General features: G+C 39.7%; 1 protein-coding gene across 1 annotated transcript in view; it reads right to left on the reverse strand.

Annotated features, from left to right (window-relative positions):
* XXYLT1 (xyloside xylosyltransferase 1) overlaps window positions 1–27,460 on the reverse strand; it is a 124,942-nt gene that overhangs the window by 41,537 nt on the left and 55,945 nt on the right. Inside the window, exon 3 of the mRNA XM_072142648.1 lies at window positions 21,562–21,694. Coding sequence (XP_071998749.1) covers window positions 21,562–21,694 — 133 coding nt within the window. The remainder of the gene's footprint in view (window positions 1–21,561; window positions 21,695–27,460) is intronic.

Raw genomic sequence — 27,460 nt, forward strand, 5'->3', positions numbered from 1 at the left:
CAGGACTTACCACAGCCAAAAGTGGAGCATGAACTCCAGAAGAACTGTAAAGGTGTTCTCCACTTAGGGGGTAAGATAGAGGATAAGAGTATGCGACTCACTCAGACGGCGGGAACGAGAGTCCCTGGTTCCCCAAATGACTGGTGCTATGGTGTGCACGTTCCATGTTTGTTGGTACTCACAGAAAAAATGGAATATATATATAGAAAGCATTAAAAAAAAAAAAGGTGCATCTCTCAGGGTTTCAGCTCCCCACTAATAACAACTCCACGGCCCCTGCCTGCTCAAATACCTCCCGCTACTGGGCTCAAATAAAATCCCCCAAAGTATTTCTGACTATTCTTCATGATTATGAAGTGAAGTTTTGCCATGTAAGGAGCAGCTAAATGATAAAAACAGGTTTAGGTGACATATGTGGCCAAAGGTCTACATAACACAGCAGTTTGTCAGGGGAGTAAAATGTGGTCACGGATACTTATTTTTGGGATTCTCTATAGAGTGACAAAAGTTGAGCTCCATTTTACAGATGTTAGTGCCTTTTAGTTAATGATACAGTAACAGGTCATGGACTGTGACTCTCTGCAGAAATCACACTAGGCTTTGGAATGCAGACACTTTATAGTGTTTTGACTAAATAGTCTATTGTTTTCTGAGAACCAATTATCAGATTTTATCCCCTAAAACAGCTTTAATCCCATACATAACTACTTTCGTTTCCAAATAGTTTTATCAAAGCACACATAATATGAGCGGTACAATTCCTCACAGCCGTAAATAAAGGGAATATAAAGGATGTATTATATCATAGTGGTCTTAGATGTTCTTCAAAAGTACAGCATATAGCTTAATAAAATAACAACTAATACACAATGGTAAATACTACCACAGAGACAAAAAAAAACAAATAGACAAAAAGGCGGAGCCTACGATTCTCAGATGTCTAAATTTGAATCTTCTACCGGGAGATGGATACAAGGCTAGTAGTATTTGCTTCTTTAACCATTTGAGCAACACATTTTTTAAACTTTGCATTAAATGACTGAAAAAAAGTCATGCCCAGAACATGCTGTGGTATGTGTTCAAATGCCCAAAATGTTTCATAATTCCCTACTCAACCGAACATAATGTTATTTATTTATTATTTATCTACACTCTTAAATGTGTACTGTATATATTATAGACAAGTCAAATTAAAAAAAACAAAACAACTTACTCACCTTCCAGCACCCCTGATGCTCATCGCAGCTTCTCTTCTGTCTTCTCCCCGATGCTAACTGGCTGGAAGTATACTAAAGGGTGCTGGCTGTATACTACTTTGGGCTTGCTGGCTGTATACTGGGAGGCCCATAATGCTTTGCAGGTGCCTCTTTGCTTTGGCCTTCCCACAGCTCTACAGAACTGCTTGCAGAACCTCTATTCACCTTCTATGTCCTAATAGTTCCTGCACGTTTTGATAGCCAGGACAGCAAGATTCTAACAAAATATAATAGAAAAGGGACATGTCCTTTTTGTTATCTCTACCAAAGCCTCTTTCCATCCTTGTCACCATATACTTGAATGAGAAAATAAATATTTATATGAACTTGTGCATCTGTGTATGATGGAGTCGCCGAAAGATACATCAATATACTTAAGGCTCCAGGGGTATCTGGCAGGTCAATTCTAGCTTCAATATTTATGCACAAAAACAAATGTCAACGTTCAAGGTGAACATTCGCATTATCTAGGTCAGTGGTGAGTTCACCAAACATGACTTAGGGGAACCTCCTGCAATCCAAGGTGTATGGCTCATCATTATTCTAAAAGGAAGCATCCTGCTCTACCCGACACTGTATGAAAAGAGAGTAGGAGTAGACAGGGTCAGATCATCATTGGTGCCATAAGTGCTCCTGCTCTGGACCCCAAAGTTCTTCTTGTTTTGGGTGGCTCTTGAGTGGAGCTCCAATGGCAATCTGAATTTCTCCTACTTTCAACAATACTGGTGTCCTACAGAAAATAAGCTATTGCTTAAATTACTGTGTTGGCACATTGCAATAAACAAGTGAGTTTCTAGTTGTGTTAAAGGGAAAATAACCCTAGAGGTTTGCAAGCCATTGCAATTATTTAAGTTATTGGGGACAATAGACTTATAGCGTAGCAGAACTAACCCATCCACCCATGAGGTCATATGCATCTCCAAACCTTTTTTCTACAATTCAGAGGCTTGCACTAAAATTTCAAATAAATACTCGCTGGATATTAGCTTAGGAAAATGTAATTTTTATCCATCAAAAACCGCATACAATTTTATAAAGACTGAACAGAATGAGATTAAAAGAGTTGTCCACTTTACCTCATATTTTGTAATCTGTGTGTAAGTTTGGGGGCAGGATATTAGGTAATTTACCAATATACATCTATTAAAAGTTGTGCTCCGCTTTCTTAATATATAAAGTGAAGCCTCCTGTCTTTTACCTTATCAGCCAGAAATTCCTGTCCATAAAATGGCTGCAGATGGAGGGCCATGTGATTGTATCTGTGCATGAACAATCGCCCTGCCAATACCTTATGATAGTATTCATGAATACAAGAGCAAGGTCAGATGGAGAACACATGACCCTCCATCTGCAGCTATTTAATGGGCAGGAATGACTGGCTAATGATGTAACAGACAAGAGGCTTCACTTTACATATATAGAATAATAGATGTATACAGGCGGTCCCCTCCTTACGAACACTCGACTTAAATACATCCCCTAGTTACAAACGGACCTCTGGATATTGGTAATTTATTGTACTTTAGTCCTAGGCTACATTGATCAGCTATAACAGTTATCAAAGGTGTCTGTAATGAGGCTTTATTGTTAATCCTGGTTCTTATGACAACCCAACATTTTTAAAATCCAATTGTCACAGAGACCAAAAAAATTCTGGCTGAGGTTACAATGATAAAAATATAGAGTTCCGACTTACATACAGATTCAACTTAAGAACAAACCTACAGACCCTATCTTGTATGTAGCCCGGGGTCTGCCTGTATTGGTAAATTAACTAATATTCTGTCCCCAACTTTTACACACACACTCCAAAAAATGAGGTAAAGTGGCCAACCCCATTAAGAGAGGGAAGTGGATGTGTGATATGGAGGACTCACGTCTGGACATAAATACTCCTGGCAAAGCCCACAGGTTCAGAATAGCCCTTCCCTCTTCCAGAAAAAGAAGGCGCAATGTACTGAAGGAACATTAAAGAAATTTTACTGACGAACAAAGTACATTTGCTCCTCATGTTGTTATTGCCTTATATTGCTGTTCCTCTTAATAATGGTGGTTTATAGGGTTACCAGCTACACAGGCATTAAGGATGGGTATAGATAGATATTTCTGGGTCTGCCATATAACTTGTGCACCAAAGATATTGCTTTCAGGCTTATAAAGTAGAAAGATGATGGTAGGGCTAATAAGTGGATCTTTAACATCTTTTAGCTCTTCCATACAAAAGGTTACCAGCCATTCCCTAATTACTGTACATCACAACCATCTCCTTTTACAAGGTTCATCATTTTGTTCTTGCTTAATGCTAGTATTTAAGATGCAGTGGAAGAGGAATAGTCTGAATGACATCATAGAGCGAGAAATTATTATATTATTGTTGTAGTGATCTGTATGGCCGTATAATGGTTTCCTTATACACCTTCTTTATGCCGTCTATGGCTGCATAGTCCCGCAATACCACAATGACTGAGCTCTGAAACACAACCCTTCTACACCTAGGAGACACAAAGCAACTACAGCCTTGTGTACAAATATGTTTTATTTTGTTGTTGGACATTCATGGATGATCCAAATCTTAAAATGCAGATTAAATGAAATCTCAATGAACAAATAAATATTTACACTGTCTATACATAAAGTGACTGCTGAGGCTCTGCCTCTTATCTATAAGACGTATCACAGGGAAACTATTTATCAAAACTGTCCTAAAGAAAATTTGTCTGTTGCCCACAGTAACCAATCACAGCACAGCTTTCACTTTACTGCAGCAGCTTGACTTGATTACTTACTAGGCGCAACAGTCACAGGATTTTTCACAGTTTTAATAAATGAGACCTACTGCATAGTCTATGGTAATGGTGGGGGAGAATTATGAAATGAGAGCAAAAGTGTTTTATTTGAACATGGTAAACTGCTGTGGGAACTTGAAAGCCGAACTATGATTGGTTGCCATTAGCAACTAGAACATTTCTGCTCTCAGCCACTTTCGATAAATCTGCCCCAGTGAGTTCATTATATATACCCAGTATCTGCCCCAGCAGAAGAGAAGAATGAGCTATATAGTACAATGTACAGGGACAACTAGTAAAATGTTGCATATAGAGTGCCAGGGATGAAAGCTCCTACTGGTTACTATGTACATTGTTTCTCTTTATAATAATGAGACTTATTCATTATTTGGCCGTGTTATTATAACAGTTTTTTCTATGGTAAAGTGTCAAAAAGTAACCCAATCAATGCTGCTTATATGTATACACATACACACATATTATATTAAATGAGAGTGTTTTCCCAGTAAGACTTGCTGCTGTGTCAGTTACTGTGGCAGGTGCCACACTCAGCAGCCAATAGGATTGCAGGACATCACTTCAATGCAGGGAAAAAAATGACAGTTGGTGCCAGTCAGTGAAAGCTCTCAGAGTGATAAGACAGGCTCCCGTTACTGCACCCAGACCGCTTGGAATTGCTTTATTTTAGCCAAAACCCGGATTTACACAGAAGATATACCGCCCACGTTGAGTAAAGACATGAAGACAAAGAGACGGGAGACTTCACCAGCAGATCCCCTGGAGCCTGCCCCCAAGAGGAGGAAGATGGACCTGGCACAGCAGGACGAAAAGATGGCGGCCACATCGAATGAAGACAGAAGAAAAGACTTGAAGAGGAAGAGGCAGGAGACTTCACCACCAGAACACCAGGAGCCTGCCCCCAAACAGAGGAAGATAGACCTGGCACAGCAGCAGAAAGAGATGGCAGCCTTCCTCAGCCTCCTGGAGGATGAATACATCACAGACTTCCTTTCCAGTGACAGCGGCAGGACCTCTTCAGACAAGTACCACCTAGCCACTGCCTGCGAGTATTTCAGAAGAGCAAGACTTCCCACTATGCACTACAGGAACTACTTCTTCCCAGCACTCTACCTGGCCAGTCAGTTTGAAGAGCAAGACTCAGACATTCGCACAGAGATCCTCTTCTGGGCCTTGGAAGGATTCTGGTTTCTGGAGATTGAACATTTTCTTCATTACCGCAACCTGCTGCTCAAGAAAATTGGCTTCAAAGCTTGGGTAGACCTGGACACCTGTCACCAGATAATGGCCGAGGACCCCACACATTGGGCATGGAGAAGAGAAAGACCAACATGAACAACCTACCCGCGCCCAGCTGTTCCAGCACCCAGGGAAGATTACAGAGTCTACCAGCTATGGCTTCCCCTGTGTCATCATCCAACTTCAGCTATGCAAGCAGGAGGTCTGCAAGGAAGCCAGAATCATCATCCATACCTACCTCTGCCAGGATGTGAGATGACAGCTGCGAGACCATCATGGAGGAGGAGACCAGAAAAGCAACATGGATGAAGCCATCTGTCCATTGGTAAGGCCCAGAAACCACCTCACAGCACATAACATTCAGCACATCACTGTAGGTAGCCACATGCAGTCACTGTAGGTAGGTCCATACAGAAATGTTATAGCGTTACCTCCCTTAGTATGCCCAGAGGAAGGGCAGTACAGCGGCCATGGTTTCCCTGCAGGTTTCCTCCACAGGGGGTTTTTCCTGTCCTGAGCGCCGCTGTACCCTCTCTGTGAGTGACGGGAGGTAACAACCAATTACATTAAAAAAATATATATTTATAATAAATGTCACATTATTTAACTTACTATTCTGTGTCATGATGTTTATTTCTTGTGTCATTTGCGTCGTTTATTTCTGGTGTCATTTGTATCGTTTATTTGTAACAATAGATGTAGACATTATACATATACATTAAATACTAAAATTTTAAAATGTATTTGCATAGAAACCATTAATTATTCAGCTAATATATATAGTGCTGCTACAATTCTGAGATATATATATATCTGTCCTTGAATATTCATTTGCTGCAGCTTCTAGCACTGCTGTCATGACATCAGGACATGATAATCTTAGGGGAGATTTATCAAAACAGTCAGAGCAAAACTGTTCTACTTGCTCTTTGCAACCAATCATAGTGAATATTAATTTTATAAACTGCTGTTTAGAAACTAGAATAGTTATTCTCTATCTATAGTATAAAATGTATAACACTGATAACAGGGCTACATGCACACATTCCTACATTCCTCCCTTAGTAGAGGTCTACCTGTGTCACGATCTCCTGGTTAGTCAATGTAATTGGCTTATATACATACTACACCTATCTCAAGAACAAAAAAAGACATTTTAACAAATTTGTATCAAAAAATAATATCTTTATTCATTAATACTAAACATACAAAAAAACCATGTGAATCTGTGATAGGCAGCAGGTGGACTTTGATAATGGGTATGTGCAATATATTTCTATTGTGGACACTATAATGTGTCTATTTCTCTATGTAGTATGAAGGACTTTGCCAATTAGACAAGTATAAGCATTGTATACCTTACTTGAGCCTGGGTTATAGTTGTATTGATACTAAGCATTTTTTTTTTGCACTAAGCACTTTTTTTGTGTTGGCACAATTTTTACCCAGTGTAATTGAATTTTATTGTATGAATTTCCTCCATACCCCCTTATATGACCATTATATAGTAATGACATTTCCCATATCACCATGTCCTTGTTTGTTTTTACAGGAATGGCCTGCAATTAATTTTTTGTATTTTTTTATTAATTAATAAAGACATTATTTTAGGATACAAGTATAAAATGTATGTATACCCCTTAAAGCAATATGGTTTACAAGGAAAGTATTACATGCATTAAAAGGTATCTACTACTGTATGCAAATGAGCGTGAGGGAGGCAAGGCTCTATAGGTGTTAATTTACATACAGTCTTTCATTCTGGTGGTAGATGTCCTTTAAATTTCTTCAGTAAATGGCTCTGCTCCTCAGTGTGTGAGAGTCTCCATCAATAAAAAGAAACCCCTGCAGAAAGAGGTTTTAACCCCTTAACGCTCTGCGCCGTAGCTCTACGGCGCAGAGGTACAGGTAAGGTATAAGGAGGGCTCACGGGCTAAGTCCTCTTCATACAAGGGTGGGGGTTGTTGCATATTGCAGCAAACCCCCACCGCTAATAACCGTGGTCGGTGCTTACACTGATCGCAGCTATTAACCCTTTCATTGCCGCCAGCAAAGTCGCCGGCGGCATTTAAAAGACAGCGGCGCATGGGCGCCGCCATCTTTATTACGATCGTCGCTCCCCCGAACGTCATCGGGGGGCGGGCATCGGTTGCCATGGTAGCCTCGGGTCTTCGTTTGACCCGAGGCTACATGGCTTCTGCAGATTCGTTACAATTGTAATGAATGAGCTGCAAAAATGCCATATACTGCATTACAGTAGTATTGCAGTATATGGTATGAGCGATCTGACCATCTAGGGTTAATGTACCCTAGATGCTCTAAGAAATAGTGAAAGAAAAGAAGAAATTTTTTTTTTATAAAATATTAAAAATTAAAATCACCCCCCTTTCCCTAGAACTGATATAAAACATAATAAACAGTAAAAATCACAGACACATTAGGTATCGCCGCGTCCCAAAATGCCCGATCTATCAAAATATAATAACGGTTACGGCCGGCGGTGGCCTCTGAGACCAGAAATGGCGCCTAAATGTCCAAAATGCGACTTTTACACCTTTTTACATTACATAAAAAATGGAATAAAAAATGATCAAAATGTGGCACAGACCTCAAAATGGTAGCAATGAAAACGTTGGCTCATTTCGCAAAAAATGACACCTCACACAGCTCCATACCCTAAGGTGTGAAAAAGTTATTAGCTTCAGAAGATTCTTTTTTGTACACATTCGTTTAATTTTTGAAAATGTATTAAAACACAATAAAACCTGTATAAATTTGGTATCACCGCAATTGTACCAAACCAAAGAATAAAGCTGAGGTTTTATTTGGAGCGCACAGTCAAAGTTGTAAAAACTGAGCCCACAAGAACGTGACGCACGTGCGTTTTTTTAAATGTTTTCCACATTTGGAATTTTTTTTCAGCTTCGCAGTACACGGCATCTTAAAATAAATAACATTACGGGAAAGTAAAATTTGTTACGCACAAAATAAGCCCTCACCCAGCTCTGTACACTGTAAAAATTAAAAAAAAGTTATGGATTTTTGAAGGTGGAGAACGAGAAATGAGCGAAAATACCCTCGTCCTTAAGGGGTTAAAGCAGGGATGCACAACCCCATGATGGCAGCGCTCATTGGAGGCCGAGTAGCAAGATGGAACATGTCAGCTGTTCTATAGACACCGCTCGGCTCCTCTCCTGCTCTGGGCGCTGCGCTGTCCTAGGTCCAAACACCAGCACATAGAACCAGGGTCAGGACCCTGAGCAGTGCATCTGGAAAGAGAAGAGGAGTTGCTTGGAAGGGGAGGATTTGTTTTCTTATTTTATTTTATTTGTCGGACTCCACTATTCTTATGTGCACTGAGGGTCTTAAAGGACATCTACCACCAGTATGAAGGATTGTAAACAAAGCACACAGACATACGGGTGTGTGCCCCCTCTGGCAGGATCTGCACATTTTTGAGCTGCTTAAGCCCTTTATTTTATGAAGAAAAAAAAAATTTAAAAATGTGCAAATGAACTTGAAGGGCTCCAGGCTCCATTGACATCTATTGAGTCTGGAGCCCTTCAGGCTAATTTACAAAATTTTAAAACTTTTCTTTGTAAAAGCAAGGGTTAAAAAAGCTAAAAGGAGAGCGGATCCTGACGGAGGAGCCATATACCAGCATGTTAGTGTGCTTGGTTTACAATCCTTTATCCTGGTGATTGGTGTTATTTAATAAGTAGCAAAACTGAACAAACCTTTCCCAAAATATGTTCATTCCACCACCCTTTCCCAGGTTCAGCTACAGATGCAGTGTGTGCATGTACGGTAATTCTGCAAACTGTAAAGGTAATTCTTTCCTGCAGCTTCTTCTCCTACCTTCAGCTGACAGACTGGAGGGGGTCACATTTCAAACGCCTATATCCATAGGAGTATTAAGACTGCCATGGGCCCTGAGCTGAGTGAATATTATAGCCATATAACTGCATGTGGTACTAGAATCAAGCTTCTTGGGGGGTGGAGGATGTGTCCCTTTTGCTTGCTTTCAATACCCTTTAAATGTCCTCAAATATGTATTGAGCGCAGAAGAGCTGTACATGGATTTCTAGGATGAAGGTCCTTTTGAGTATAACATTTGATGGGTGGTGGCCCATTACAATGGCCAGTGGCTCATTGTAATGAATCATACGTAAAAACGCCATATACTGCAATACAGTATTGCAAATAGGAACAGACAATCTAGGGTTAAAGTGCCCTAGAGGGTCTAAGAAATAGTGGAAAGAAAATTAAATAAAAGTTGAAAAAATGTAAAAAAAATTATAAAATAAAAATTGAAATCACCACCCTTTCCTTAAAAGTGATATAAAACTAAATAAACAGTAAAAATCACAAACACATTAGGTATCACGGCGTCACAAAATGCCCGATCAAAATATAAAAACTGTTATTGCCAGTGGTGAATCTCTTTTTTTTAATAAATGCTAATGGCATTTAAGTAGACATATAAAAAAAACTGCTGGCATATCCAGGCACTGTGACCTGGCCTCTTCCTTCTAATGTCTACATTAAAATTATGTTCATGAGGCTTAGAGGCTCTGGTGGGTGTTACTAGAGCCCTTCCATGTTGTAGCTACAAAGACTCAGGAGTGCAGGAGCACACATTGTTATATTACATCAGTAGGGGAGGGAAATGTGCTGAGGGAGAAGAGCAGGAGACAACATAGCAGCCCGTGAAGATACAGCATGAGAGGGGGCTCTGGTAACATCCCGAGTAGCCTTTCAGGCTCATTAGCATAATTTATAAAAGTTGATTTTAGAAGGACGGAGGCCAAGGATAACAAATATAAGATTACCACAGTCACAGTGCCTGCATCTATGAGTAAGAGTCCCTGATTTCCTTCAATGAAGAGTAGATCATTAGAGACTTTGGTTGGGGAAGCCAAAGAGAGTGAGCGGGTCGGAAAGCAGAGTTTTGAAGGAAAAGTAGGAGTATACTGTAGTAGAAGGTGGACATGTTGTTCAAGGAATTGTGAAGCAAAGAGTAATAATGTAATAGGAAGATAATTCAGCTAGGAAGAGGAGTCAAGATCTGGCTTCTTTACAATGGGTTTGATCATTGCATGTTTTAAAAAAAAAAAAACCTACCATCGAAATCAAGCATGGATAAATCAGGGACATTTGCTCATAGATTCAGGCACCATGATTGATCTTCTTATATTTGTTATCCTCCCTTCTAAAATACACTTTTAAATTATGCTAATGAGCCCAAGAGTTCAGGGGGCTGTATCCAGAGCCCCTCATTGAGGTCTTTTCACTGGTTGTTACAATTAGCAGAACATATCTCACCCAGCCCCCCGCGCTCTCCCTCCTACTTCTGTCTGTGTAATCTAGCAGCAGCAAGACGTGTAGGTGGAGCAGAGAACTGCTCTTCTCATTGTAACAGCTTGTGAAGCTACAGCACTGAGGTTCTCTGGAAAAAAAACCCAAAGCCCCTCAGGTCCATTAGCATAATTTTAAAAGTGTATTTTATAAGGGAGGATAACAAATATAGGAAGATTACCACAGTCACGGTGCCTGAATCTATGAGTAAGTGTCCCTGGTTTATCCATGCTTGAATTCGATGGTAGATTTTCTTTAAAGTTAGAAAGAAAAGTGTCAGTGACTGGAGCAGAGGTGTATTAGATCTAGGATATGTACAGTGGTGAGATTGGAGATAAGGTGTGAGGAAATTGTTCAAGTGTACAAATAATGAGATGTGACTTTATACAAGAACTAGAGATAAACAGTTGCTTCCCATAGAAATTAGATTTACAAATAAGTGGGCGAAAAAGCAAGGAATTCCAAGTTTCTTTTTGCTTGCTGATAATGCAACAAATAGGCTTTTGTACCTCTTTAAATTTCAGAACAGGAATATGTTCAGCTAACCATTTATATGAAATCTTTGCCAACCTTTTCCCTATGTCCCTAGTTCATAAAACTGAAAACGGAGAATTGGTTTATCGTGTTTGTTTTTGTGTCACAGTTGTAGAGTTCACTCCTATTTTCTGTTCAGTAATCTTTGGCAGATTCATTACAAAGACACCTTCAGTAACACTAAGAAATTGACAGAGCAAGGTGTTTGTAAACAAGGTTTGTGAGGTTTTCATGACCTAAATTCATACATCTCATTGATTGAATCCTTTGCCTCGAAGACATCAGTTATTGGCTCATAATCTCAGATTAAGACAAAATACATCATTATAGTCAGCTGAACACTTCTTCAAGAAGCAAGTTTTCTCCTATGCTTTAGGCCACGGTTACACATTCTGCTAGCGTGTGTTATGAACAAAGGGGTGGGTCTTGGCCCGATCACATATGTGTTTCCAGGGAAACGCATGCGATTATTGACCCGCTTAATAACGCATCAGGTTTTTATGCCTACGTTGGTGCATCAGAAGAATATTGCAGGACATTGAAAGCTGCTAGTGCCATGGGCAGGCTGTGTTATCACCAAAACCCGGAATTGGAAAAGCTCCGATCCCGGGTGCTTAACCACGCCGCTGTATTGCCACTGCATTCATCCTACTGCAGCTCCGGGGTCCGGTGTGTACCCCGAGACTGCCATGACTTTTCTTCGCTAGGTTCTGCCTCCTGGCAGTGCCCGGCTGTAACTGAGCATGCTTATTTACTTACATTATACACTGGGCTCGCACACTTGTTCAAGCTAAAGGGTGGAAAAAAATTAATATAGTTAAATATATAATTATAATATAATTATTATAATTAAAAAAAGGGCCCCTAATCACCCCAGTATCATATAAAAATCGAATACAATATATAAAACACAAAAAAACGTACATCTTTGGTATCAACCTGTCTGTATCAATCTGCACAATAAATCTAAAGAAATAATGAACCTGCATGGTGAACGGCATAAAGAAAATAATTTTTTTCATCACATACCCTAATAAAAATTTTCTAAAAAGCGATCAAAAAAAAAAAAGTCACATGCCCTAAAATAATAGGAATGAAAAGAACAACTCTTTTTGTAAAAAATAAGCCCGAAACCACATCTGCCAACAGAAAAATACAGAAGCTATGCCTCTAAAACGTTACAGATACAAAAAAAAAAAAAAAACACTAATTTTCTCCAATATTGGTTTTGCTCAGTAAAATTGGCAAAGAAAAAAAATGAGCTATCACCGTAATTGTAGTGAACCAAAGAATAAAGATAAATTATATCATATTATATCGTCTGTTTCTGGTTCCGGCTCTGTTTGTGAGCCAGTGTCAGAAGCTGGGCGTCATAGAATGTCCTGGTGTAGGAAGTATCTTCCCGCAGGATCGTACTATAACCCCTTTGAGCACCAGGGCGTAAAAAAACAATACAAGACAAGGGGGTCTGGTTACCGATCACATGCTTTTCCCTGGAAACACACATGCCATCAGGGCGAGGCCTGCCCCCCTGCACTACAGTTTTGTTATGAACGCAACACTAGCGGAACGTGTGACCACGGCCTTAAAGGGAACGTGTTGCCAATATTAATTCAATAAATTCAGATAATAAAGCATACCATATATACTCGAGTATAAGCGGAGTTCTCAGCACAAAAAATATGCTGAAAAAAACCTAACTCAGCTTATACTAGAGTCTATAAAAAAAAACACTGTACTCACCAACCCAAGAAGGTTTTTCTCCAGCAAAGCTCCGGCTCCCTGTCCCTGCATGCTGCCGTCACACAGAATATGATGTCAGCCGCTTGCATACCTTGGCCAGGGAACTGGCAGGCTCATTACTGGGGGCAGGGACTGCTGACTATATACTGGGGCCAAGGCCTAGCTGGCTGTATACTGGGGGATTGGCTGACTTGCCGTATACAGTACTGCGGGCAGGCTGGCTATATACTGGGAACAGTTCCTGCTGGCTATATACAGGGGGACAGGGGGCTGGCTAGTTATATACTAGAGATCATGGGCTGGAAGGCTATATACCAGGGGAAGAGGACTGGCAAGCTATATACTGGCTGGAGGCTGTGACAAATGCACATCGTTCCTATTTGGAACCTTTTAATATTCCATGCAAAGTCCTGGAAAGCATGGGGAAAAAAAATCCAAATTCTGCGATATAAAAATTTTGTAACAAGCTTTATTTTATAGCTTTCATTGTGCAAGTTAAATGACACATTATCATACAAACTGACCTGTGATTGAACTAGACTGATTTTTTCTGTTTTACCCCTTTAAAAAATGTTTAACTCTTATTAAAAATACATTCTTCATATCACCATTAATAAATGAACACAGATGGGAAGGAAAGTTTGTCACCAGAGGCCGCACTAACATTTTTCCGGAAGGGTAAAAATACTCCTCTCACCATTTTTGAGGAGTATTTTTACCCGAGGAGGAGTGCGAAAATTTCGGTAATGCACAGCACAGCGCACCCTCACACAGCGCACGCACACTGCGCGCACACACAGCACACTGCACACATCCGGCCTTGTTCTTAAGTCGGGATCACTTTACGCATGGCAATTATTTTGGGGGGTAATGGCGCCTCATCACGCGTCTATGACGCATGGTGAGGCGTTAATGCGACCTCTGTTTGTCACTATAGTAAAACCGGGGGTTTCTGTCCCAACACTGGTGAAGAAGAAACTTTCCCTTCAGTACATGAAGATCTAATGGATGTATTGCTCTTCTCTTACATGGCACTCACACTATCACATCTTGACTAGCAGAACAGATTTTATTTTGTAAATCAAAGCCAAATCGTTTTCTGTATAATCAGCATAATCATTTTCAATGGCTTTGACCCAGCAAAATTCAGCCACTTCAGTGAAAACTAAGCATTCTGTTTTGTAGCAAATGGAGAGACAATGCTCATCTTATTTGTACATGAAGCTTAGAACATTCTGCTCTGGTGTCATTGTTGGCTTCATTGAGTACAGCAGAGCTGAAAACCTTGTCCTGTTAAATGAATATGCTGTATTGTACGAAGAAGTGTAAGTGTATCACAGATCATCCACGCACAAAATAACATCCATGTTCATGTTTAACTGTAGAGAAAATCTATATCATACATTTAACATATTCACTTGCACATGTAGATACTAAACCCCTTCATGGCACGTGACATAATATTACATCAAATTGCCATTAATGATGTATGGAGAGAGCCCATACACTCCGGGTGTGAGCACAATTATACAGCAAACACTGACCCCCTTACACCCACTCACCTAACCAGCACTGATCGGGGTGTTAACAACCAATGCTGTCAAAGTTTGTCGTCCCCAAGGCCTAGAGATGGCAGGGAAGGGAGGGACATCTGACAATACACTCGGTTATAATTGTTACCCCAGCCAAAAAATTTTTTGGTCTCTTGACAATTGGATTTTAAAACTTTTGAGTTGTCATAAGAACCAAAATTAATAATACATTTAAATTGCAGACACCTTTGATAACTGTTACACCTGATCATTGTAGCCTAGGACTAAAGTACAGTAAATTACCAACATCCAGAGGGCGATTTGTAACTAGAGATTGTTCTTAGAGGTAGTCAGGTGTTCTTATGTTTGAGGACCATTAGTATATATGCAGAGGGCAGCATGGAGAGAACATGGAAAGACAGGTACATCTACATGCAGAGACATATCTAATGGAAGAGATTCATTGAAAAGCAGCCAACCACTTTAATATGATGTCCCCAACAAAAAAAATGTACATAAAGTGGCTCACCCCTAAATCACTATTGGCATTTTTAGGGAAGATTATATGACTTACACATTGGTGGGCAATTGCATAGGCTTGAAAGTGAAAAAAGAAAATAATCCATTGTTACCGGGGAACATTCTTCCTAACTGGACCCTCTGCTCTATTAATATATATATATATATATTACATATAGTGTAAATGGATACAGTATATACTGACCACAGTCACTGATATTCTGTGGTGAGATGTCAGTGTGTACTGAAGCCATTGGGTCATTAACATTTCAAAAGCCTTTGAACAGTAAGAAGCCACCATGAACCAGGTGTGAGATTCCCTGCACACACATTGGGGGCTATCCTGAGAGGGTCTTAGGGTGGAGTTATAGGGGGCTGGGCAGGGACTACACATAGGGATATTTAAAGTGGAAGAACCAGAAAACAGTCTCTTGCTTCCTGACCCCCACCTGGATGAGCAGCACTTAAAGGACACCTGTCATCAGGTCTCTGTCACTATTTCTGTTGCCTCTACCTGTTGGAGCATCTCACAAGGATCTCATCCCAGCCTTTATCTAGTTATTTCATACATTAATCATTGTAAAATCATCTTTTCTTTATTATGTAAATGAGCCTGGTCACATGGTCAAGGCAGTGATGTCAACCCTGTAACCCCCCCTCTCCTCATGTCTGTGTTTAATATATAGTAAAGCATAGTTAGTGTATCTGCTGACATGCTGCATCCTCCTAATACACAGAGACAGACATCAGCTACACAAGTACCTGACATGTTATGCTATAACATGGCTGCATCCTGGAGCTGTTGTATCTCTCCTATACACACAGGCTGCAGGGGGCGTGGCCAGCAGCAAGCACATGGAGCAGCCTTTACAGCATTACACAGGTTGTCAGTCAAGCACTGGGGGTGTGTCTGTACCTCCCACTCATAAATAAGCTGGACAGCTTGAATATGCTAATGACTCATTGGACATTTCACAGGTCATTTGCATACAGCTTTAGGACCTCATTGCTTAGCTTTACAGGCATGTAGAGAGACAATGAAGGGATAGAGGCAATGCCTTCTAATGGCAGTTTATGAAAATATATTTAGTTTAGGAGATTTATTTTGCCTGACGGGTTCTCTTTAAGGAACAGGTTATATAGTGTGTGTGCTTTCGGTGTATGTATATAACTTTATAAGAGTAATTATAACATAGTACTTATTATAATTTAGTAGACTTTATACGTGTATCTATAGTTATTCCAGGTGTTATGTGTTTTACCATATATACATAACTAAGTGTCTACAGTGAGTATATATATATATATATATTAGTGTAACTACATGTACAACCTGTAGCCGTATCCACACGTGGATCTGTGTTCTTCACGTGTATTGGAGTAGATATATAGATGCTATTGTGCATGAGTCTCTATATGTACATGTATACGGTCAAGTACTTGATGTGACTGCTGCTTCAGGGTATATCCAGGAGCTTCTGTAGTGTTAGAATATATTGTATATACATACACATTACTGGGTGTCCAGGAGGGGTCAGGAGAAGAAGGTTTGTGTGTAGTTGTGTTCTCTATGTATTTTGTAATGTATTTTATGTAGTTACTTTGTCACATGTATGTTGTTAGTAAAGTCTTTTTGTATATAAGTATCTGCGAGGGTTGTATGTTATTCCTGCGATATATGAAGGACTGGAGTAGGTGCTTATGGTAAATAGCACAGACTAAGGGGCTGTACAGAACCACTGAAACCCATAGGAACTGAATAAAAACCCAACTCCCCTTTATCATCCATCAACAAGCAATCCTAATTTGGAAGCTACACTGCTCAAGAATTTATAAAGGGGATACTTCGCATTTTAATCCCACAGTTACTATTAAAAAATAATGCTATATGTGGTGCAAAATAAATATTGCCGCTTTAACTACAAATATGCCATGTCAATGTCCAGTATTTTGTTTCCCGGATGATGCCATTGAGAGAATTTAGGTAATCAGCATTTGCCCGCAGCGCACACACATACGTATTTTGGCACATCATACTGAAATTGTGTATTTCTGGAAAACTTGTAATTTTTGCTTTCCACCAGCTGCTGCCCATTCATTCCTGGAAAATATATACAACACCTGGGGCTAAAAATGATCACTACAACCAAAATCCCTTTATACTGTACTGCATCTTACTGAGGACCTAACACATCCTGCTAAGAGACAGACCAGGGAGTCTTATAGAGACTCCTGGCTGTAATGGCAAATGGATTGCCTCTTCCCAATTACTTCAGCAGGGCGATTATCTCAGCCAGAGATCGCATTAATGCCTCTACAAGAGTCTCCGACTCTCTCGGCACTTTTATCCCTCAAAAAAAGCTTGTTGCAGATAAATCTGCATCTCATTTCCCTATGTCTGGGCCGGAAGCTGCAGCCTCTTCATGTTGCTTCACTGCTGTGGCTCCAGGCCTGATAGAAGAATATGTTACCAGAGATCCTCAGTACAGGATCTGGTCACATCACCTAATGCAGAAGAGACAGAGGCATCTTCAATATATGGAGGATATATATGGGTCATGGGTCATTAGGGGGTTAAGGGAGTTTTCTAGGAATCTATCACGCCGGTTTTCCAGTCTCCAGCACTGACAACTCATCCTCATCAGATGATAGGAAGACTACTCTAATGATATATTATTATTATATATTTATTATCTCACACACAGATTACGCAGCTCTACACAGAGATTGCCAAATTGGTCCCTATCCCCAATGGGGCTCACAATCTAATAAACCTACCAGTATGTTTTGGAAAGTGGGAGGAAACCAGAGGATTCGGAGGAAACCCACACAAACACGGAGAGAACATACAAACTCTTTGCAGATGTTGATCCTGGGACTTGAACCCAGGTCCCCCAGTCACTGTGCTGCCCCTGCTGGGACACCTGAGCTTCTCTGGCCAAACCTTCAGTGTCCGAGACAGGAAGACCTGGGTGATGTGAAAACTGGAGCAAGGCAAGTGCACCTTTTTTTTTTTTTTTAACACTGTATACACACATAAAGGCAGATGAGGAAAAGAGCACTATTAGCTTTTCAAGCGTAGATTGACAATTTGGTCTTTGGAGGCCATGTCATTTTTGTAGGAGTTAGTTTCCAGTGTAGTGTTCAGAAAATGATACCATTAACTGTAGCATGAATTTTATAGGCAGGACCTGGTATAGAATTCAACCACACAATCATGTGCAATACTAATGAAGACTGGCGCACAATGCCCCCAGTCTTAAAAACTTTCCTTTCGTTGTTACAATAGATGTATAGATACAGCGATACAGAGTACACAGAACGTCTGCAGTTGTGCTGTACTGCACTCCAGGAATACTGCTGGTATTCCAGATGATATTTTTGGGTTAGTTCAGACAGTTAAAAATAAAATTTGCTGTTGGGTTTTGTGATGTGAATTTTAATTGATGTACCCTATATATCAGTGATGGCAAACCTTTTAAAGACCGAGTGCCCAAACTACAACATAGACCCGCTTATTTATTGCAAAGTGCCAACACAGAAATTTAATTTGTGGTTTATACTCCCTTCTCTGTCACAGTTTTCATTGATACCAGCACCTGAGGACACCAATAAAGCAGAAAATAGTCCCAGGTAGTCCTGTCACTTTAAAATAGCTCTGTGCACAGCAAGTCCTGGGCTGTCTGGGACTGCAAGTATATACCTGGAGTCATCTCTGGTGATGGCCTGAGTGCCCACAGAAAGGGCTCAGAGTGCCACCTCTGGCACCAGTGCCATAGGTTAGCCATCACTGCTATATATTATTAGCCTATTTTGGGAGGCTTTTCCTAGCATAGAAACTGTACCAAAACTAAGTGAACATACCCTTATCATTTATAAACAAAGATTCCCTTCCAAACTGAAAAATAGAGTCTATTTAAGGACAGATAACAGTCCAAATATACACTGATCTAGAGCCTAAAAAACAAACTCACTTCCTAACACAAAAAACAGCTTTAATGAAAACTGAGCCAACATGACAATACAGATAACACTGCATCTCTGTATACACATCATCTTATAGAAATGTAGACATGTTTGCTCAGGGACATCATTGTATGGTTGCATTATAGGCTACGTCCATCACTATCGATGGCAAGAATGGCTCAGACATATCAGACACAGCGCCACGAGCTCCCTTATTATTGGAAGACAGATGTCATACACTGAAGCCCATTACACAATCCTGAGGCTTTAACCCCTTAACGACCAAGCCCTTTCTTGTTTTGCATTTTCATTTTTCACTCCGCACCTTTGAGTAAAGAGTTGTATGAGGGCTTGTTTTCAAATTGCACTTCTTAGTGACAGTATTTAACATTCCACGCCCTGTACTGGGAAGCCAGAAAAGATCCGAAATGCAGTGAAATTGGTGAAAAACCACATTGCACCATTTTCTTGTGGGCTTGGATTTTACGTCTTTCACTGCGCTCCCAAATAACATGTCTTCTACATTCTTTGGGTCAGTGCGATCATGGGGATACAACATTTTTTATAGGTATAAGGCAGAGCTCCCCCACCTCCTTGACTGGATCTACAGAGAGCAATGATGTGGAATAAAAGTTATTTTTAATGAATGGTGCCAACAGTAATAAACACAAGGACATCATTGAAAGGCGATTACACGCAACTAATAGATACTATTTGTGGTTAGTGGGGGAGATCTGTGGTGACAGGTTCCCTTTAAGATACATCCTTGGAGATAAACAGGTTAACTCCCTTAAGATTTTCATACAGCTATATACATACTAATTACCCATAACCTGTGAACAAACTATACCTTCTGAACTATGGAACCTGCAACACACAGTTCTGGTGCAATTTTAGAGATGTTCATCTCACCTTAAATATCTTAAAATTTTGGTGTCAATCCATGACTGTGCTAGGTGCCATATAACTGGAGGTATCCACCGTTAAAGGAAACCTACCATCAGGAATCTATCTATCTATAAATATCTATCTGATGGTAGGTTCCTAATAACATTCTAAGCCCTGAACTGCAGAATTTTGGATATTCAGGTACCAATGACCTTGGTCACGAAAAGGTTAAAGAGGTTACACAAAATTTGCATGTTATGCATTATCCACGGCATAGGGGATAACAAGCTGATCGAAGAGGGTCAGAATGCTGGGGACCCCCTATCTCTTGTAATAAGAACAGACTCTGGGGAATGGGCTCACATTGGCACTAATTAATGAAGTGGCAGATCCAGCATGTGCCCTGCTGCTTCATTTTAATAGAGTGTTGGAAAGTGTCAATCACAGCACTCTTTGGCCCTTGCATTCACTGTCTATGTGATTGTCTATGTGATAGCCCAGTGCTTGGAAATTTCTATTCGTCTTTTTACAAAGCAATATAAGAATGAATTAAAACAATAAATTGCAATATTGGGAATTTACCAATTTAGTTTCTATATTAACCAAACTGCTGCTATGTATTAAGTGCATGTATAAAAAAAACACTGTACAAACAGAGGAAAGTGCCCATGTATGAGTATAAAATGCTATGGGGCTAATTCACTAAGTCATGTTATTAATGCAAATACATGCAACCAAAACAAAACATTAAAAATAAGGTGAGTGTATGTAACAAATGCATGATTAATAAATGTTGACTTCCATTCTGTTAACTTGCTAATATACGGCATGGATCATATTTCTCTAAAATGGATTATACATTAAAAGAAATCTTTTCACCACCTCACACAATGTTTTTTTTTCTAGCCCCCATGGTTGCCGAGATATCACTCCTGGAATCTGACCATTGTACTACTCTCCCCTGTTATAGAGGAGGTGCTCCAGCAGGGGAGAGAGCGTGCTATGATAATCTTCTCTGCCACTGATTGGACAATGTCATCTTGCTATGCTTATCTATCACACTGTCTGCTGCTGCACTCTCAAGTTGTGTTCTGTGTGCTGAGTGACGCAAATAGAAGCTGGGAGCAGACTGCGGCAGCAGATGTGTGATAGAGGAGTATAGAGTGCGATCAGGCTGTGCACATACACAGCAGCTTCTCTGACACTGTCTGCCGCTGATTGGATTGTTTTAAAGAAGATTATCAAAGCACACTTTTCATCCTCCTCTCCAGCACCTCTTCACTGACAGCGTAGAAGATTGAAATGGTCAGATAACGAGAATTATATCTCAGCAACCACAGGGAGGTGGGGAGTAGAAAGAAAATTCCAATTGCTGCTGAATCTGTGAAGGGGACCCACATGTGTGGATGTCGTAGATGCTCTTTAAAATGCATGTGAACCATAAGAATGCAGACATCATAGGATTTATGGTCACATGTACATTTGGACTACATTGCAAAGAACAGATAGGGGCACTTCATTATGATTTGGTTTAGAATCACAGGTAAGTGAAATATATAGATTTTTTTTAAACATTACTAAAGTGTAAACTATAAATGGATATTAAAAAAAGATATGAATGTACAATAAACAGAAGGAGTGAGCAATGAAACTACCAACATTAACATAAAACAAATATTTGCCAAAAACAACAGAATTTGTTGAAATGAAACAATCCAGTACCTGTACACAGGCTGCATTTCATGTGCTATTCCAATGACTGAGTTTTGTAGAAAGTTATCAAATTCCTCAAACAGTTCCCTGATGTTGGTCTGGAACTTCAAATCCAAATCCAGCTGAATGATTCGAGATATATCTATCAAAAAGGTAGAATAAATGAGATGAGAATACAATAAGAAGTACAGAAAGATCAAAGTGTTATATTTACTTGTTTACAATATTGACCTATTTCTTATATGGGCAGATGCTTGAGGACCAATAAAGAATTAGCTTACCATTACACAGCTGGGGTTTTCCCACAAAACAAGTTAGTAGCCACAGGAACAGTGGCCGGGGAAATAACTGGCGTTTCGGGCATGCCGCTCTATCTCCTCACTGTTTGGAGCTCCAGTGATAAACCCGACTTGCTGTGTCTTATGGTGTGTCTTATGGTGAACCCCTTCTCACCAAATCAGTCGCTGTCCTTAGGGGGCAAACAATCTAATCAACCTACCAGTACGTTTTGGAGTGTGGGAGGAAACCGACTCAAACACGGAGAGAGCATACAAAATCTTTGCAGATGTTGACCTGGATGAGACTAGAACCCAGGACCCAGGGCTGCAAGGCTGTGGTGCTATAAACACTGAGTCCCTATGCTGTCCATTTACTAGTGCATTGAAAAACCATGTCTGGCACTCAACCATATCTTAGTAAGGAGGCACACTACATAAAAGGTAGCCTGCAAGAGCCAGACTTCACATACCATTATTTACACATCTACCGGAGATATAATTATGTGCTATGAGTTTGTGCACAATTTTTTAACCTTAGGGCATTTTTAATGTTATTTTTTTGGCAATGAGTCTTTCCCTACAGATGTTTGTGTCTAATTGTTCTTATATTGCATGGCTTTTTTTATATGCAACATAGAGGATGGCACCAAATCAGATGTTTGTGTGCGGTCCATGAAATATAATAGTGTAACACAGCTTTGATCTCAGTATTATAGTGGCTTAGTTCCAGCCCAATTTCTACTCTACTCCCCATATTTGGAGCATCATTTCTTTATGACCTAGTAGACCTGAAGTAAGACTGGAGATTGCAGTTTCATAGGTTGGTAAGAATTACTTGTTGGTTCAGGAAATGTGTCATATGGTCCATGTTTACAGCACAACACACTTATTAGAGAGCCACACACATGCACAGCCCCATTTCTATGAAGAAGACCCCAATTACTGAGATTTAGGTTCCAAACTGCTATAGCTTGTTACACACAGAATTTTACACTAAAGTAAAAGAAGGAATGTAACATTTTGTCAGTGCAGGATATCATCATCTAGGAAGAAGCAGAATAAAGGGAAGTCTGGATTGGTAAATAAGGATTACTCCTTAATTGACTTCTTCTAATTGTTCTTTGGGTGTAAGTCTAGTAAATCCACCTATATAAGAAAATGTAATCTAGAAGCATCAGATTTAATCAGCTTTAATCACTGAAGCTACTGAAGAGAACAGACTATCTGTGGTGAACGCATTTAATCCCCCTCCAGGAGACGGAAATGTGATTGCTAGAATCTGTATGTAGGCCACTTGTGCCTAAATGACTCATAACTGTGGTTTACTTTAGATTTCCTATCAGAGGACATATCAAAGATATAAATATTAATAAAACAGATGTCTCTAAATAGAATCATATCGTAGGCGAAAGGTAGAGGTCATGAGCTACTAACCAGCACCTCTATACTAGGAGTCCTGTGATATTGTGATACATTTGGAGATAAGTTGTCATTAGGAGAGAACATATAAATAAATGCATGTACATTACAGACCAAAAGTTTGAACACACCTTCTCATTCAAAAGGTTTTCTCTATTTTCATGACTATAAACATTGTAGATTCACACTGAAGGCATCAAAACTATGAATTAGCACATGTGGAATTATACTTAAAAAAGTGGGAAACAACTGGAAATATATCTCATATTCTAGGTTCTTCAAAAGAGCCACCTTTTGCTTTGATTACTGCTTTGCACACTCTTGGCATTTGATGAGCTTCAAGAGGTAGTCACCTGAAATGGTTTTCCAACAGTCTTGAAGGAGTTCCCAGAGATGCTTAGCACTTGTTGGCCCTTTTGCCTTCAATCTGCAGTCCAGCTCACCCCAAACCATCTCGATTGGGTTCAGGTCTGGTGACTGTGGAGACCAGGTCATCTGGTGCAGCACCCAACACTCTCCTTTTTGGTCAAATAGCCCTTACATAGCCTGGAGATGTGTTTGGGGGTCATTGTCCTTTTGAAAAATAAACAATGGTCCAAGTAAACGCAAAACGCAATCTGCTGCAAGATGCTGTAGCAACCATGCTTGTTCAGTATACCATGAATTTTGAAAAACAGTGTCACCAGCAAAGCACCCACACAACCAACCATGTAGAGTCCATTCGTTCACCTTTTTGCGGCGCACAAAAACACAGCGGTTGGAATCAAAGATCTTAAATTTGGACTCATCAGACCAAAGCACAGATTTCCCCTGGTCTAATGTACATTACTTGTGTTCTTTAGCCCAAAATCTCTTCTGCTTGTTGCCTGTCCTTAGCAGTGCTTTCTAGCAGCTATTTTACCATGAATTCTGCTGCACACAATCTCGTTTTAACAGTTGTAGAGATGTGTCTGCTGCTAGAACTCTGTGTGGCAGTGACCTGGTCTCTAATCTGAGCTGCTGTTAACCTGCGATTTCTGAGGCTGGTGACTCGGATGAACTTATCCTCCGCAGTAGAGGTGACTCTTGGGCTTTCTTTCCTTATTAAACCTGACAGGGCAAACCAGTGATGTGAAAACCTTTTCTGGTGACTACCTCCTGAAGATCATCAAGAGAATGCCAAGAGTGTGCAAAGCAGTATTCAAAGCAAAATGTGGCTACTACCAACCTAGAATATATTGTATATTCCACAATAAATTCAAGAAAAAAAAATAACTTCCCTTTCATTTTTACAGATCAGCAGTTATTTTTAGGAAGTGTATAGATGGGATACTTTACTATAGTGTTTATAAAACTGTCCCAGTTATGGGGGAAAAAAAAATAATATATATATATATATATAATTTTTTTTTTTTTTTTTAATAGCAAATCAATGACATTTTCATTAAAAAAATGAATCATATTACCAACAGGCTTGTACTTAATCCATAACTGCCATTATCTACAGCAAAAAAATTATTAAATTATACAGTTTTCGTATTAACCACACATCCAATTTTATTCTGTATGGTGCTCTGTTTATATTGGTTTATAAATCCCAACTTTTCTGAGAGCATTTTTCTTTTGCAGGAGGAACATTTTGTATTTTTCAATTTCTCATTTAAAAGTGAACGTCTCACTTAAACTAACCCACACTAACTAAACATATATTTGAAAACTGCTATTATACAGTAGTACAACCATCCCTAGATAAATTATCCCCCATTCCTGAAAAGTTCCACAGTCCATTTGTACAGTTAACTCACCATCTATGCAAATAAACCCATGTGAGTCTGAGCTGTATCCAGCATGTTTAAGGCCTTGCTGCTCAGTCATGCCTCCCCTTCCCCTTGCTGAAGAGAATTCATGAGGGAGGGTGAGCCGATTTCTCTTCTGTCAATCACATACAGCCAGTGTCTCTCTCAACCCACTCACTCAGGAATTTTCTGCAGTGATCCACACAGTCAGCTTGTCAAACATGTGGTAATGATGAAGTTGGCTAAAGATAAGGAAGGCCCTTATCAATTAGGAAGCTGGAGACACACAAAATGAACTGAACTTTTCAGGCATAGGGAACAACAATAAAGTATATCTATATATTGCTGTATAATAGCGGTTTTCATTTTTCATGTTTTCATTTCATGCAGCCCCATCTAAAATTCCTCGCTTTCCTGCAGCTGCCTCCTTTTCTGTAGCCCGACTTTATAGTGCCCTTTTACCCATAACCCCCTCCCTTCTCTATAGCCCCCACCCACGCACACCTGTGTTCCGTGGCCCGGTCTTGCGCCACAGTCAAGTGGTTTGGAGCCACTGGTATAAAGGACATGTCAGCTTTACTTAAATGCTACATAATTTATATAGATTTTGTATGATTAAATACTTCTGCACATTAAAAGTGCTTTCTAAAATTAATGTAATAATTTTGTTATACAAGAGTCCAATCCAGTTTGGGCTTTGTTGAACACGCGACATACAGGTCAGCATTCTTCAGGACCCAGAAGTAAGAGCAGCCATGGTCCCATATCACACCAAAAAGATATAATGGCACATCCAACCAAATTGGAAGAAGATGCAAATACCATACAAGTAGCATATAAAGAAATTGTCCAGGACATCCATGCAGGAGATCACAGACAATTTACCCCAAAATAATAAATTCATCGTCACACTACAATCAGACCAATATAAAACAGTGCAATTTTATGAACGTCAATAACTACTCTCAAAAATCCAGGCACAGTGTGCTTTATCCACATGGTATTATCATCATTTTATTGTAAACTGAAATGACATTGTTAATATTGATTCTCAACAATTAAACATTTGGCGTTTAAGAATACTGTACATAATCTCCATGACCCCACACCAAATCTGTTATTTTACATTTTTAAGATCTTGTTTTATATCTATTTATACATAATGTAAATATACAGTGTATATTATAATTATATATTCATATATATGAAAAAAATGAAAATATAGCTTGGGCCATTTAGAGAAATTGCAGCTGGTTGTCTCACTTTTAAGGAATTCTAGAGAAACAATTAATGACCTATATGTATAGTACATTTATAAATTAGCATTTTGGATGTAATACCAGACACTAGCACCTACATCTTTGAAATGGCAGCAAAACTGGGGTTCATAGAAACAACAATATGGGAAGTAGGAAATGGGAGAAGTATATAAAGTGCTTATTCCTAACTATATCCAACTCCTGTCTTCTCTGGTTCTGTAGCACATAGAACAGCAATCCTGAAATTTAAAGGACACCTGTCATGAGGTCTGTGTCACTTGTCCTGTCACTACTACCTGTTGGAGCAGCTCACATGAATCCCATCCCAGCCTTTATCTAGTTATTTCATACATTATTCATTGTAAAATCATCTATTTTTTATCATGTAAATGAGGCTGGTCACATGGTCAGAGGCAGTGATGTCACCCCTGTTACCCCTCCCCTCTCCTCCCCCTGATCATGTCTGTGTGTAATGTAAAGTAAAGCATTGCTAGTGTCTGTGCTGCATCTGCTGACATGCTGCATCCTCCTAATATACAGGTGAGAGACACAGACATCAGCTACATATGAATCTGACATGTTCTGCTGTATCTCTCCTAAACACACACACATGCACACACAGGCTGCAGGGGGCGTGGCCACCAGCAAGCACATCATTATACAGGCTGTCAGTCATGCACTGGGGGTGTGGCTGTGCCTCCCACTCATGAATAAGGTGGACAGCTTGAATATGCTAATGCTTCATTGGACATTTCACAGGTCATTTGCATACAGCTTTAGGACCTCATTGCTTAGGTTTACAGGCATGTAGAGGGACAATGAAGGGATAGAGGCAATGCTTTCTAATGGCAGTTTATGAAAATATATTTAGTTTAGGGGGGTTATTTTGCATGACGGGTTCTCTTTAACTAGAAAACACCTCTATATAGTATTTCAAACTACTTTTCATGCCCTTGGACGTTTTTCATTGCTTTAGCTCCGGGACAATTTTCTCAGCAAATATTTGGTAAGTTCATGATGGGGGGTTTCTCCTAATTTATATGCTCACTTCAGTAGGATACAATATTCTAAGATGCTTAAGATGCCATCTCCACAGTTAAATAATGAAAAAAAAAAAATCAAAAAATAAACTGGTAATTCACGCCATTTTAACAGTCGCTTAAAAGATCTGGGTCGA

This window comes from Engystomops pustulosus, chromosome 3 (genome assembly GCF_040894005.1).
Source record: "Engystomops pustulosus chromosome 3, aEngPut4.maternal, whole genome shotgun sequence".
NCBI classification, from domain to species: domain Eukaryota; kingdom Metazoa; phylum Chordata; class Amphibia; order Anura; family Leptodactylidae; genus Engystomops; species Engystomops pustulosus.